This window comes from Sinocyclocheilus anshuiensis, unplaced genomic scaffold (assembly GCF_001515605.1).
Source record: "Sinocyclocheilus anshuiensis isolate Anshui unplaced genomic scaffold, SAMN03320099.WGS_v1.1 scaffold199, whole genome shotgun sequence".
Taxonomy (NCBI): Eukaryota; Metazoa; Chordata; class Actinopteri; order Cypriniformes; family Cyprinidae; genus Sinocyclocheilus; species Sinocyclocheilus anshuiensis.
In genome coordinates, this window is record NW_015552582.1 from 1,108,396 (window position 1) to 1,125,107 (window position 16,712).

At 36.2% G+C, this 16,712-nt stretch overlaps 1 protein-coding gene across 3 annotated transcripts in view; it reads right to left on the bottom strand.

Moving 5' to 3' along the window:
* The window catches only part of LOC107665358 (transcription regulator protein BACH2-like), a 92,916-nt gene that overhangs the window by 11,565 nt on the left and 64,639 nt on the right, over window positions 1-16,712 (bottom strand). For 2 of the 3 annotated variants that reach the window (XM_016456204.1, XM_016456202.1), the window contains one exon: window positions 13,593-13,847. In XM_016456204.1, coding sequence (XP_016311690.1) covers window positions 13,593-13,835 — 243 coding nt within the window. In that variant the 5' untranslated portion in view covers window positions 13,836-13,847. Of the gene's footprint in view, window positions 1-13,592; window positions 13,848-15,765; window positions 15,822-16,712 lie in introns of those variants that run through there. The other variant, XM_016456203.1, reaches the window with a different exon arrangement.

The window sequence follows — 16,712 nt, forward strand, 5'->3', positions numbered from 1 at the left end:
GCCATCCTGAGCCTGCCGAGAGAGAGAGAGAGAGAGAGAGACAGACGCAGACAGATATGAAAGCCTTCCATTTGACCTAATGCTAGATAATTAGGTAAATGCCTGAGCCTGCAAAAGCTTGGCTGGCCCACTTTGGCCTTTGCACTGTTAGCGCATGTGAGTAAGTGCATTTAGGTGGGGAGAAAATAATAACTATGAAAATATATTATAAAATATATTAAAACTATTAAAATGCATAAAACAACTATTAAAATGTCTCAAAACCCTTGGATTTTGTTCTTTCTCTGCCAGTGAGTCAGGCTCTGCCTGTGCTATGCTGGAGTCAAAACGCCATGGACAGACGTCGATGTAGGTGCTCTTCATTCTCAGACACATTACAATGGCTGGATTTTGATATGTGCCAGCATTGTTCAGTCCACAAAGTGCTCTCTCTTCTCCCTCAATGATGTAAAGTGCTCAACAGCACAAGTGTGCTCATAGATGGGAGGGAATGAGATCAACACTTTATGTTCAATGAATGGGGAACAAGACACTGTTTACTTAGATGTTCTCATCACACTTTTCTTGTGGTTAGAAGGGAGATCAGAGAAACTCTTTCCTACTATAACACCAGACCCAAAGAATTTGTTCTGTAGATTTTTCCATTTGGAAAAAACAGGGGGATTGTATTTACAGTCAGGGCAAATGCATGGAGGGAAAACCCAATCTTGAGGTTAAATGAGCCTTTTCTGTTACAATGAGTCAAAGCACAGCTGATTGTTGTAGTGTGGGGAATGTGAAACAAATTAGACAAACAAAGCACTCTTACACCGAGTAAAAGGCTACTTATTAAGCTAACTGTTGTCTCTCTGATTACAGTAAAATCACAATAGCACACATTCCAAGAATTCTTTAGTGTAATTTCAAAAATGTTTTCCTGTACAAACTTTTGAGTTTTTTTAGTCATTTGAATGTTACCTGTATTAATTATCAACTATATTTGAATATATTCAAAAGAAAATACCAGTATCTGAAAAGCAGAATATGCACAGACTTTGGACTTTGGTTCTATTTTGAAACTTAAATGCAAATGATAAAAAGAGACTACATCTCCTTTAAAATATAACAGATAATGTACAGTCAGCTGGATATTATCTCAAAATAAACCCAGACAGGGTGATCAGAATCTTTCAGAAGAGGTTTATTTTGTGATAATGATCAACTGACTGTACATTATCCCCTTAATTTTATGGCTATTTTCCAAAAAAAATGGGAATACTGATTTCAGTTACATTATTTTTCTATGTGAGAAGAAAGAGACTGCAGAATGATGCAAAAACATGAAACCAGCACAGTTTAGGAGACTGGTTGTCAGGGACAACAGTAAACCGTTTAGTGTTCATTATACAAGAATATTCAACTGTGAAATGTTGTGATTGACCAATCAGAATAAAGTATTCCAGAGCTGAGTAATGATGTAATGTGAAAATCTATAGACTTCCATTCTGCAAAGTGCAGAATGAAGAACATATCAAATCTTCCTAAGAAAGATGAAGATAAAAATAGTTGACATTTATTTTCCATCTCCTTCAGAGATGTCATACTCATCCAGTCTTACACAAACAAAGGATTCTATAGCATCCAGAAATATGCACACAAACAAAACTGATGACTACCGACTCTGAGTCATCTGGGGCTGTCTGTGTCCAGTAGACGCATTATAGTACTGAGAGCGAAAGAGCGAGAGAGAGAGAGAGAGAGAGAGAGAGAGAGAGAGAGAGAGAGAGAGAGAGAGGCTCACACCCAGAGAGAGAGAGAGAGAGAGAGAGAGAGAGAGAGAGAGAGAGAGAGAGAGAGAGAGAGAGAGAGAGGCTCATCTGCCCACTGGCAACACAACAGCGCCAATCAGTCACTGCTGTGAGGAAGCTGCTGACTCGTAATCTTTGTGGGGGATGGTGTGTGCTAGTGTGTGTATTGTATGTGTGTGTGTACAGTGTACGGGTGTGGGGGAGGATCGTATGTAGTGTGCATGTGTGTGAAGGGGATGATCATGGCTCTTATATAGGAAGTGTGTCCACTTAGGAGAGAAAGGAACAGAAAACAGAACGAGGGAGAGATTTAATTCAAACATATTATGGATTTTTTTAAAGCAAGATCAGTCAGTGCAACCTTATCATACAAGTATCAATAAAGACCCTTGAATTAGTGAAAATTCATAATATATCATATCATTTTAAAATGTCAAATTAAAATTCATTGAAATTAATGTTTAAATTAATCAAAATTCTGTGCATGGTACTTTTCATATATTCAAATATTCTGGTAAAAAAGTAGATATGTGGCTGATTACTGCTGTTGTCATATTGATGCATTTAAATACAAATAATTCAGTATTCTTCCCGGTGTTCGTTTAGAGAGAAACATTATGGAAAACATGCTTTAAATCATTTTATTATTTTTTTTGTCTTAATTACATTTAACATTTTAAATGTACTTTTGTCCAGCTCTCTACCTGCCAGTTTGTGACTGAAGGTGGAGAGAGACAGTAATGTCGGGAGGTGTAAGGTATGGAGAGGCTATGCCTGACAAACAGCTCTCTCTGCTGGGGAAAAATGACTGAAATGTGTTTTTCAGCTGACATCAGCAGACACAGGCTGCGCCATCTGTGACTGCTACTACAGGTGTCTCTGCGACACGAACCCATCAGCCTGATGGAGACAAAAGGAAAGAAGGAAGGCAAGAGGGATGGAAAGTAAGTTAGAGAATGAAGAGCATGGAGCGATGGAAATATGAAAACAAAGAGAAGGAATAAAGAGGGGTTAGAATTAAAATGGGGTGGGACATACGTTCTGAGACAAAGACTTAAAAGGATAACACCCTAAAAATATAAATTCATTCATTATTTACTCACCCTCACGTCAACGTAAAAGTATAATAATCCAAATATTATTCTCTGTGTGATGAATAGACTGGAATTTAGAATGAATTTACTCACTGGCAATCTAGAAGTCGTCTTTTTAAAATGTTGGTAACCAAACAGCTTCAGTTCCCATTAACTTCCACTGAATGGCAAGAGGGTGAGTAAATGACGACAAAATTTTTATTTTTGGATGAACTACCCCTTTAACTGTTGTGACTGGATCAATGAGACATCAGAACGTCAGTTATGAACAAATAATTCAGAAAGGTTCTGTGAACCAGATCAACCAATTAAATGAAAAGATCCGACTCAAAAGAATGATTCTAACATTCTGGGGCAAACCATCCCTTTAACCGTGTAGCGCTACAAAGACAAACAACAAAAGAGAAGATAAAAGGTGCTCACAGAAGAGGAAAAATAAAGCACTATTGCAGCTCATTAAGGGACAGACTTTGACATATGAGCCACCGGACCTGTTAACAACATTTATTACGTGAGAAACAGACAAAGGAGCAAATTTATCTCGACGACAGATCTGGGCCATTCATGCTAATTTCAGACTACAGACTATTCTCCCTCACTGGGCCTCAAAAGGGTCATATTTTTACAAAGCAGAAAATTACATGAATTGTACATCATACATCCTGACAACTCCTGACTATTCGGGAATTGTGCCAAGCGATTCCTTCCATAAAAAGGTCACGGAATGCTATAAACCCCTCACACCTGCCCTCTCGTTAATTCATTCCCCCTCTCTTTGATCTTCTGCCTTTCCCCCTCTCAGTAGCAGAGACGGCTAATTTATGTAAATTCGCTCCAGCAAATTCCTGCATGTCATGAATGTTAATGAGGCAAAGATCCGCATGACAATGGAGCGAGCGCTTTACAGGGTGTCTGAAAAATACAAAACCTCTACTGAAGACGGGACGCCTGCGATATGAAATCTGCTGACTAACCTGACATTAAACTCCACATGCAGACACAGACAAATGAGCCCTGCACGGTGCAGCACAAAGTCACGGCATACACTGAACGGGAATATGCGGGGCCACGGTAAGGGCATTTATTGGCTGTGCTTCAAAACCTACTGAGACAGCATTTTTGGGTACACGCTTAAAAATAAAGGTGCTTCAAAAGGTTCTTCAAGCAATGCCATAGAAGAACCATTTTTGGTTCCACAAAGAACCATTCAGTCAAAGGTTCTTTAAAGAACCATCTCTTTCTTACCTTTTTGTAATCTGAAGAACCTTATTTCGCCACAAAGAACCTTTTGTGAAACAGAAAGGTTCTTCAGATGTTAAAGGTTCTTTATGGAACCATTTAGACAAAAAGGTTCTTCTATGGCATCGTGAAGCACCTTTATTTTTAAAAGTGTATCATAGGCCATTTGAAGGTTCGTACTCAAAGTTGGGGAAGGCAGATCAGAAGGTTTTGAAACACAGACTGTAAAAATGACCACAAATACCATATTTTATAGTGGCAATTCATCATTTTAGCTTTTTAGTACTGCATATATAAAATGTGAAAAGGGATACTATATCTGGAACTGCCATCTGGACCAAACAATCACGCTAAATCTGTCACTTTTTTATCTATGTTGAAGAATTTTATATTTGCAATTAGGGAGATTTTGGACATTTAAAATATTACCACTATTTATTTTATTATTATTATTTTATTTTTTTCCGGTCATTTAAGGTTGATACATTAACGCAATGCTATTTTTTATTACAAATATATGTAAAATGTTATGATAAACAAATGTTTCTTTTCATTTATTATTATTTTTTTGGATGCATAAAGTCCATAATGAAGAATATTTCACCAAAACTGCTTACTAATATTTGAAAAATATTTGTCCACAAAATCAGTCATGTGATATGAAAAACATGAAAAAAAAAAAAAAAAAAAAAAAAAAGGGAAAAATTTTGTGTATCAAACAGTGCCACCTCGAGGAATAAAGATGCATTGCATGCATTGAGTCATCAGATATGTAAATATAGGTGTGCAGAAAAAATATACTTACACATTTACATACCTCGGGTCTCAAGCAACCCTGTACACTGTTTTAAAAAAAAAAAAAAAAAAAAACACAAAACAGGAAATGATCATGTCTGATAGAAATGACACAAACAATATGAACTTGTTTTAAATGAAAAATGTCCTTCCTTCCTTCATTTAATTTATTACCCTTTATTTCTTTGAATTTTACTTCTGTCTACCATTTCCCTCTCTCTCTCTCCCTCACACACACTCACACATACTCACACACTCACACACCTTAATAAAAAGTAAGGTTTATTTTGAAATAGTTTTTCAGATGCAGATTTTGGTATCTAATACCATTGCCATTCAGATATTTATAGGTCTGTCTAAAGTGCCCAAATCCACTGTTTAATGTGTCTGACACGTACAGTGCAAGCAGACACTCAGATGGGTAAACGCTTGACAGATTTAGAGTTAGCCCTCCCTATTTGTTGGATTAAATCAGACACTCTACTGGCTAATCCTCTCAAAGTGAGGTTTATGGTACACAACCAGACAGAGAAAAGGACATGACCTCGCCGTCCTTAAGAGCTGGACATTGCTGCATTGTTTGACCTTGAAGACTCTCTCACTCTTGTTTCCCTTCTCGAGTAATTTCTCTTCTCATTCAGATTTCCATTTAACAGACGGACTTCCTCTCTCGCTGGCTTTCCTTCTCTGCCCAACACCCCCGGCTCTGATAGAAGACAGATCTCCCTCCATCTGCATGATCGGCTGCAAATGTGTGATAGTCTCATGCTAGCATTCATGTAGTCTGCTGTTACTTCCTCTCTGACCTGCTCTATCCCTCAGGATTACCGCTCAACTGCCTCAGCCAGGTCCTGACCTGCTTCAAAGCCTCTCACTATGTTTGTGTACATCAGCAATTAACCGTAACACCTGCTAAACATTTAGCTTTTCCCTCAAATGAGACATTTTCTGTATATGTGGTTAGGATGTGGTGCAACCGATGGTGTTTCAGAAACCCGAAAACAGCCTGTTGAATTCAAATGGTCAGAGAGAGGATAAAATAATTAAAAAAAGAATAATAATTAATTGAAATTAAATGTAATTAAATAGTAAAATAAACCTATTTCTTCAAAAATGTAAGTGAACAAAAAAATTATGTTAACACTTTACAAAAAGGTTAAACTCATTAACACATTAGGGATCATAAAATAACAATGAAAATACCCTGTTTTATCATTTATTAATCTAGGTAAATGAATTTTAATTGATAAATATACTATTTTTAATGGTTATTCCATGTTTGTTCATAATATATTCAGCTTATGTTAATTTATGCAACTTGAAATGTAAAAAAATTTACATATTAATTTATGTATATCAATATTAACAAATGCTGTCAAATTACACTAATCAAAAGTTTGAGGTTGGTGATATGTTTTGAAAGAAGTCTCTAATGCTCAACCAGGCTGCATTTATTTAATCAAAAATACAGTAAAAACAGCAATATTGTCAAATATTATTACAATTTAAAACAACACTTTTCTATTTTAATATATGTTAAAATGTAATTTATTCCCGTTTTGGCAAAACTTAATTTTCAGCATCATTACTCCAGTCTTCAGTGTCACATGATCCTTCAGAAATCATTCTAATATGCTGATTTAATGCTTAATAAAAATTTCTCATTAATATCAATTATGAACGTTGTTCAGGGTAATATTTTTGGAGACTGTGATACATTTTTTCAGGATTCTTTGATGAATAGAAGTTTACATTTAATAATAAATGTCTTTACTGTTACTTTTGATCAATTGAATACATCCTTACTGAATAAAAAAAGATTAATTTATTTAAAAAAACTTACTGAGCGCACATTTTCGAATTATAGTGTATTGTTCTTTGTTAATTCATCATAATACCTAATGCAATAATAATGTTAATGATCTGAACATTATTGGAAAGTGTTACCTAAATTACTTAACCTTCAATGATTTATCTACTGCTTATTAGGAACAATGAACCTGTCATGATATATCATAGTACTGGGCAAAACACTGAAGAAACATCAAGCATGCTAAATTTCTGTAGAGCTCAAGGGAAGGAAATCTCTTTAAATTCAGAAACTCAAACTAAACTGAAATGAAACGACCCTCCCAACAGGCCCTTCAGAAATAGTTTCTCAGAGCTAGTGTTTTGAGGAATGAGGATATTTTGACGAATGTGTGTTTTGCAGTGTATGTGTGTGTTGGGGTTTAAGAGTGTTGCAATGGTGCTGAATTTCATGTGGTTGCTATTCACAAGTGGCTCCGTGTGGAGGACTGTAAACTTTCTAACAGGAGGTGGTTTGAGGTCGCTGTACAGACTAGTGCTGAATCAGAGTCGCCTAGACAGACATACATAAACATACATACACAGTAGACGCTGGCTGTCTAAAGCAATGCTGAATCACAGTGAAACAGCTGTGGGACTTGAGTATGCATACTCACACTACAAATACCACCACACACACACATAGAGACACACACAAACACTCTCTGGTATACAGCAACAGTCAAGTTCAATAAAGCTCTGAAGTCCAGCATTAAAATAAATTGTACTCGGCGCAAAAACAGGTATTAAAGGGGTCATATGATGCTGCTAAAAAGAACATTATTTTGTGTATTTGGTGTAATGAAATGTGTTTATGCGGTTTAAGGTTAAAAAAACACATTATTTTCCACATACTGTACATTATTGTTTCTCCTCTATGCCCCGCCTTTCTGAAACGCGTCGATTTTTACAAAGCTCATCGGTCTGAAAAGCGAGGTGTGCTCTGATTGGCCAGCTATCCAGTGCGTTGTGATTGGCCGAATACCTCAAGCGTGTGACGGAAATGTTACGCCCCTTACCATACTGTGATGCCCTGTCCGGCCAGAGCGTAACATAAAACCATGTCTGCATTTGTGATCGGAGAAATGACAAACAACAAGCGCTACTCTACACTGCTCAAAACTCGCGTTTGAATAGTCAGTGGCAAATTCTTTAAATATAAAAAACGTACTTACAGTCTGTGAGTCAGAACAGCCGGCATTGTAGAAAACTTGAAATCGCATCATATGACCCCTTTAAGGAAGGTTTGTTGTACAGGTTTTTAGGTTTGCAGAAGAGTCTTGCACTAATGACGGGCTAATGACTGTACGTTATCCCACGTGTTATATGGCTATTCGCCAAAAATGCGTATTAGTAGACTTCAAACATTTGTTTTAGTTAGCATCTTATCTAAAAGCTTCCGCTAAGAACATAGTAGTCCATTACAATGTACAACAAAGTAGTATGAAACTCAGATGAGCGGAGTCTTTCCTTAAGCCATGAACTAATCCAACCAGCTACGAGGTGAATCACAACATTACAAACTTGAATTTGAGCCAAAAAGTATTTGAAAATAAGACAAAAACAAAGTTACAAGATTGTGTACTTAATGTTTTTAATGAGGTAAAGAACTACAATCCCACAAAGCATTTCAAATGCAGAATTTCTCTGCAGAATCATGGGTAATGTAGTTTTTCACCAAGAATTCTACTGTTGAATGATTATTTAAAAAAAAATTAAATTATCTGTGCTAATGGTTTCATCAAAACCATACAATCTTGTAGCTTGAAAGTCTGTTTTTGAAGGTTTAAAGAAAATGAAGGTTTGTGGAGAAACTTTATGAGATTTTTACTTCCATAACCTGACAGTTGCACTGTTAGACGTTTAGAAAATATCAGACAGCTGGATGGCATAATTGACAAATCAGAAAGACGTATTCCAGAGAGTGTGCATAATAAGGTACAGGGAGCTGAATTAGGGATGCACGATATATCGGCCACCATATCGGTATCGGCCGATAAATGCTCATTTTTTCTGTTATCGGTATCGGCCCGATATTATCGTATCGGCCAAAATGTTCATATCGGTGCATCCCTAAGCTGAATGATGGTTTTATTGCATGACAGCTTTAAGACCACTCTTAAAAGTAATGCATGAGTCACAAGAGTAGCTAGTGTGAAGGAGAAAAAATATAACAGACAGAGAAGAAACTGGGATGAAATATGAAAACATGAGCTGTTGGGTGGTGTCACAGAATAATACAGAAGAGAATCACTTGAATCAGCAGAGGTTACAATGGTATGGCAAATTATATGATTAAGGAATTATAATATAGGAAGAGAGTGGTGAATCAACTTCCTTTTAAAATTATAGTCACACTTAATACTATTTATGCTGAACTGTGTCTACGGATGAAGAGCGAACTGAAAGTGAAGATCTGAGGCAGATATAAGCTGACAGACCTAACACTTAAACATGGTTTCATCATGTGACGGATGGCCATTCATACTTGGTGCTGACAGTGCTCGACTCCTAAAGCGCCAGCTAATAAGGCCAATTCACACCCGTATCTAGTGCAGTGGACCTCAACTGCTGAATCACAGCCAAAGTCCTGGCAGTCATCTTGGTAACACCCCTTGGCAGTTATTTTTTTATGTAGTTATTTAGCAGTTTACCTACAATTCAAATGCAGACCAAAATCTCTGAACGTGCTCACCAAGATTACATTTCAATAATATATTTAAAATCAGCAATAAAATCAGACAATAGTTACAAAAATCCAGTCAATGTGCATGTGTGTTCTGGATAAAAAGCAATATGTTTTATATATGACTTCCAATTCTACAACTGCCAAACTGAGCTCTACAACTTCCCTTCTTCAACTTTATTTATTTTCTCCTCACCTTCTCCTGTTACTGTGGTTGTGACCCCAAAATGGGTTGCATATGTCTAAAAACAAATAATAAAATGCAGCTAATCATGTATGCAATTAATGCAAATAAGCTTGCATAGCAAAATAGATAAGCTTATAAACTTAATAGGGGAGAAAAAGCTTCCATTATCATTTATTGTAGAAGTCAAAGACTATACAGTCAAGCTTTATGTATTAGGTATTTTGGTGCAAATTCATCTGTCACTTGGTAACATGATTGATACTAAGAAAATATTTGGCCCAGTGTAAATTCCATGTGTTAGGCTGGCAAATCAGTTGTAAATTACTCAGACTATATCATGTTAATAATTTTGCATATGGTTGAGCCTTTTGCAGTAATTTTAATACATTTAAAATGTTCAGGGTCAATTTTGTACAATAGCAATTTTGGTACTGTGTTGGTTGCCATTAGTGGTCCAATTTAAAATCTGTAAAAGAGCAAAACCAGTTGAGAAGCACTGATCTAATGTGCGGTTTGTCTCTTAAGAGTCAAATAACAACCACTACTGGCATAATAACCAAATACACAGAGATTTTCTTTTAAGCTTTTTAATGTCCAAAAAATAGAACTTAATGACGCATAGGTCATTTCATATGTCTTGAGTGTGATTATCAGGTTAGATAATCACACTCAAGACATATGAAATGACCTATGCGTCATTAAGTTCTATTTTTTGGGCATTAAAAAGCTTAAAAGAAAATCTCTTTGTATAAAGACATTGCAGACAGTAAATTTTTCATGGATCTCTTGGTATCGGAGTCCTGGTATCCTAATACAGGGTTTCTTCCATCTCCGTAGGGGGTTGAGGGGAAGGCTGTTTTTCTGTCTCTCTTCATGATCTGATTCCCAACAAAGAGCCGATTAAGGGCCTCTCTCTCTCTCTCTCTCTCTCTCTCTCTCTCTCTCTCTCTGTTCTCAACATTCGCTGGCTAACACAGATGATGTCACTAACCCGATGCGGTCCCCACGACTCAACAATAACAAGGTCATCTGGGAGGGGTGGATGTGAGGGGTGTTTCGAAGGGGAAGAGAAGGAGGTAGCGGTGCTCTTTGTTTCACATTTCATCTGCAGTGGATTTTTTTTTCATCAACCACCCCACCAGCACACCCCCCCCACCCCTCAATTCTTCTCCACCGTCACTTGCCTCTTGTGACATATAGAGGGCGATGTTCAGCAAACCCTGAATGCTGAGCTGAAGTCACTGGATGCTGCTGCGTATATGTGCGACACACAGAGCACAAAGTCTACACACACTTACAGCACAGCAGATACACCGCCTGAGTCTTTCAAGAGCTGCAGTCTTTGAATCAACATGCCAAAACAAATCATTCATCATAACACAAAACAACACAGAAGGCTCTGTAACTGAAAGGAACCGGTTACAAAATATGAAATGCTCCTAAATTTTCCGTGCTATTGAAAAAAGCATTAAATGAAACAGTACTTTGATCTTATCTGGAATATGCATGATATTTACCGGTATTAATAGTAAGAGACAGTAACACATTTTCTGTCACATCTGAGATGAAGATAGACACTATATCAAATCCTCAGACTCTTTTTTTTAAATCTTTGAAAGATGTAATTCCCTCCTCGTTCACACTCACACCTGGCTATTAGAGTGAAAGACTGATGAATAATTGATGAAGGAGGCAAGATGTGAATGAAGGAAGCATTCCATTTTGTTGGAAGTCTCTAAAACTCCTTTCAATTGTATTAAATCCCAATTCTGCACAGACAAACCTGTTAACATGTCGCTTTCTTATTTTTAACATTCCTCAATGACAGAAAGGCAATGCCAACAGTCTTCAACTGGTATATTATAGATAATAAATACATACTCCTCAATACTAATGTCGTTGCTGCCATTGTTAATTTTACTATTATTTATATACTATTATAGTATTTGTTAATATTTTGAATTAGCATCTATTTTTTAATTTTCAGTTTTCATTTCAACGATGTGCTTTTTTTTTTCCAAAAAAGATTTCTATATAGCTTGAATGTATTTTAATTTCCATTTTAATAATTGTAGTACTTCAACTTATTTATTGCAGTTTGCTGCCATAGTAAAAAATTCTAATTCCAATTTAATTTTAAGTTTACATTTTTCATCTTATATTCATATTTTATTTCAGCTGTATTTCAATTAACAAAAACTCATTTTAATTGTTAACAATAACAACACTGGTCGACGGTCGTATCCCACTGTAAACCACATGTCCCATGCATTACAAGTGTCCCACTTCTGAGGACCTGCATGCGTGCGCGCACATGAGAGTGAGTGTATGAGCGGAGGAGTGAATACATGACTGGAGGTGTTCTTATGCCACATTAACACCTTGGTGGAAAACTCAATCACTCCAGAGCTCGGAAAGCAGGGGTGTGTGAATGTGCATTTCTGTGCTCATGTGCACGGCAATCACAAAATCTTAGCATGTCCTTAGACCACAATTTTAATTGTTCAGTTCCATTAAAACTCACATCATAATCACATTTCTTTAACACACCTGTAGAAGCCTTGGTTTTGGAAGTATGTTTTTCATTAATTTATCCCATAGGGTTTTTAAAAATGTCTTTGTTAAAGTATTATTAGTATTATTTTTTTTACTTCCAGAACCCAACTGATGCCCTCTATGATATTCAATTATCTCATCAACTCATCAATTAATGTGCCAGTAACAAGTAATAATGTATATTAACATATTAACAAGTAATGCTTGAGATTTTTCAAATCTGAAATTATGTTACAAATAAGTCTTTTTATAAGTATTAGAGGAAAAAATCGTAATAGTTGTGATTTGTTTACCAATAGCTACATGAATTGTTTGCTAGATGCTTACTAGCTTGCCAGCTTTAGCTTCATTGAAATCTCTGCCTTGTGGTTCAGTTGATATGAACTTTAAACAAGCCATTAAAAACACTAAATTGCTACTTGACAGTCTAAAAGGAGGAAATGAATCAAGTGCATCTCATTAAAATCACACTATGTTCTTACTCAGCTACGTAATAGAAACCATAATAAATGCATCCATTTGTTATGCTAATGATTTGCTTTCGAGAAACTTTGCATCTTAATTTTAGATCCATGAACCGGAAAGCAGAGATGGAGGGTTAATGCAACAGATGCTAGTTCATTAAATGTGCATTTTGGGCTATGAGAGAAGACAAACTACAGCTCATGTACGTGTATGAGTGTGTGTTAGAGAGACACGGCTATTGCTCATAAAGATGAGTAAAATAATGGCCGCTGCCATATGGTAGGTAGACAGGTGATGAGTGGTGATTATAGTCATGCTTTACCGTACAGTATGAAGTTAGTATACTGAATAGTTAGTATACTCAGATAGCCATTTTTACACCTTATACATTAAAAAAGTGATGCATGGAAAAGCATTATTAAGTACTATTTTTACTAGCAATACTTTTGCTATCAGACTTTCAAAAGCTTTGTTGTGAGGCCCACCTAAAACATACAATACCGTTTAAAAGATTAGGGTCTGGAAGATGTTTTTTGAAAGAAGTCTCATTAATTTGATAAAAAAAATACAGTAAAACAGTAATATTGTGAAATATTATTACAACTTAAAATAACTGTTTTCTATTATCATATTTTTAAATCAGTCTAATTATTATTCATGTTAAAAACAGTTGTGCTGTTTAATATTTGTAAGGAAACCTTGATACATTTTTTAGGATTCTATTCATCAAAGAAACATATAAAACATTATAAATTTCTTTACTGTCACTTTTGATCAATTTAAAGCATCCTTGCTAAAAAAAATATTATTAAAAAATATTACTGACCCACAACTTTTTAATGGTAGTGTATCCACCAGTGACCTGGCAACCTCTCAGTAATTTACTAGAGCATTAATGTGCATGATAATAATGATAATAATGTGTTTATCCATACCTCCTCTGGCATGCTGAGAACCAGTTCATTGTCACTTTGGGTGACGAACCCCTGTAGGAAGTACTCGCTGCAGGCCGCTAGGACAGCCCTGTGCGCGCGGAACTCCTTCCCCTCCACCAGCACGGTCACATCACAGAGCAGGCCCTGCTTCCGCTGCTCATTCAGACCCAGCAGGATGTTGGTACAGTGCACCGTCGACTCATACACATACATGGGAGCTTCAGACTTCTCATCCACGGACATACCGCTCACACCCTGCGCAAAAAGAGACAGACAGACATAGAGGAGTCAACTTATGTCATCCAGATGACAGCAGAAGTGCAACACAATACAACGTGTCCAAACCTGGTCCAAATTGAACACTCTTTAAAACCCCAAATGTAAGTACAATTGAGTTTTAGAGAGGAAATAATAAAAGAGCTAGAGAGGAAATGGGTTACAGAACAACTGCAAAATGGTTTAAATAGCAGGAACAACCATTTTATGATCTGATATAGGTGATTTAAGCCAATGAAATCAAAGACAGGTGTGTTTACATTGCAAACAGTTTTCTGATCTTCTGAAAGCAGTGTTTCTTTCTGCTCGTAAGTGACTGTTGCGATTCGCATATTCTAACAATCTCAGATGCATGTTTATTATTCTAATGGTGCCTTATTAGAGAAGCGTGCTGTTTTAAGACTGTATTATGATCCTAGGTGATATTAAATAAATGTATAATTTAATGCAATACCTAACATGAAATATAGAAATACATATCATATAAATTAGCATTAATGTATTATGAATTAACAATGACATTCATTTCATAAATTATATATTTTTAATGAATATAAATTGAAATGAACATCAACCTAGATTAATAAATGCTGTAAAAATGGTAATCAGCAGAAACTTCAACAAAAACGTTTGCATCCTGGCTACAAGGTTGAACAATCTCACCATGACCACCTTGTCAAAGATGCCACCTACAGCAAGTAAACACACACAAAGCAAAACAGCAAAAACAAAGCCCCAAATCCTCCCACACGACTAGTCCGGGGATCAGCTACTGTCGAGGCATTCACACTCACTCGTTTAACATTTAACATACACCCCCATGTAAGCAGGTATGCATTCACACTTTAAACAATGATCCTATGTGCACACACACAGTGGTAGATTAGCTGGGGAAGGTGATTTAGCTGTCAAAACAGTGGAGTCTCCGCTACCGGTACTTACGTAGGAGGGGCACAGAGAGATGCTGGCGCATTTGATCTTCAGACTCCCAGTCACAAAGATTACCTTGAGCTCTTTTTGCTTTTCCTCTCCCCTTATTTCACCCATCAAAGTGGCTCAACCGGTGCATGTGTGATTAGGGACTTAAGTGTTTCTGGATTCTGGATCAACTCAGTGTACGCAAATGTGTCCTGCCCCCGTGCCCCAGGTCCTGTATCAGAACCTTTTGACAATCACTCCTCACAATGACTCCGACATGTTTAATCTCATCAGGGATTCTCGCCGGATGGCCTGCCTTCTGGCTGCCAAGTGAATATCACTAACCTCAAATTAGCATTCAGCCCTGCTGCTGATTTGAATAAGTGCGGATTGAATATGACGAGTCAGGAGCAGACCTCAGCATAAAGCATAACCATGTGATCCTCTTAAGGAATTTTATTTGCAATATTGGCAAGGTGTGCACACGTTATCTGAACACAAAAGCATTATATAATTAAAAACTTCACTACAGTTTGTATTGTCACACCATTTAACATTTTCATTTTTCTGAAACTAAACAGCATATGAATGGTTCGGTGAAAAGTGCATGCATAATGAATAAGGTAAGCATTGTGTAGTTTGATTGATTGTCCGATGCTACAACATCTTGCTGAAAATATAACTCTACATGGTTTACATCAGCGTTGTTATTGTTAAAAATGACAAAAGCACATTAACAAATGACTAAAACTAAACTGAAAATCTAAAAATAAATGTTCAAAATATTAATAAATACTATAATAGTATGTAAATAATGCCAAAATAACACTTGTTTATATTTGGCACCAAAATTATGGTAACTCTTTTTTGGACATTTTTTATGTTATAATATTACATTTTTTCTAAATATTAAAATAAAACTAAAATAGATGCTTTGATATGTACCATGGTGCTAAAATGAATGTACTACAGTATTTACATGGTACTCCAATGTACTTCCAAGAATACCACGGTGCATGCTCAAAAACATGGAAGAACAATGGTTAAAGTATATATATAAAAAATTGTACCATTGTATATGTTACAAAACATGGTAGACTTTAAAAGCCATGGTACTTTGTGGCACTGATTTGTAGCACATCTTCAGAAGCTTTCAGAAGAAATTGCAAGTGTGAATGCTGCATTGCTCAGGGTTAAAGTGCCTTTAGCCTGGGGTTTAAAAAGCTGATAAACCAAGGTTAAGCACAGCGTGAAAAGACATATAGAAAGCAGTGGTGGACGAAGTACACAAATCAAGTACTTGAGTAAAAGTACAGATACGTATAATAAAATATTACTCCAGTAAAAGTAAAAGTACTCCTTTTTCAATTTTACTCGAGTGAAAGTACAAAAGTACTCGATTTTTTATGTACTTAAGTAAAAAAGTACTGATAGATAGATTTATTTAGCAATTTTATATAGGCTACTTAATTTAATTTTATATTAGCACATACATTTTATAATCCTACTGCTCAAAATACCTGGGATTTTCCCAAAACAACCACTATATGGAGTCAAGATATAGTTTTGTTGTTTCGTATGGACTACGTTGACGAGAGTGATGTAGTAATGTTCACTGTGAAGCTTACACTGCGATGTACCTGAGAGAAAACAGATTTGACCATCTGATTTTCACCAGTAAGAAAAAAGTGTTTTAAAGCTTGTTGTTTTGCAGAACATCACAGTTATATATGACATGAGAATAAGGCCTAAAGTTAGGAAGAACATTTTAAGGAAAATATAATTATATTTTCATAATGATTTTTTTCTTCTCAAACCTTGTCTGTGGTGTAAAAACACCCCTGGCCAAATGCCCCCAGAGGGCATCACTTCCCACTTTGATAATTACTGTAGTTACCATGTTCTGAACATCACATCCTTTCTTTT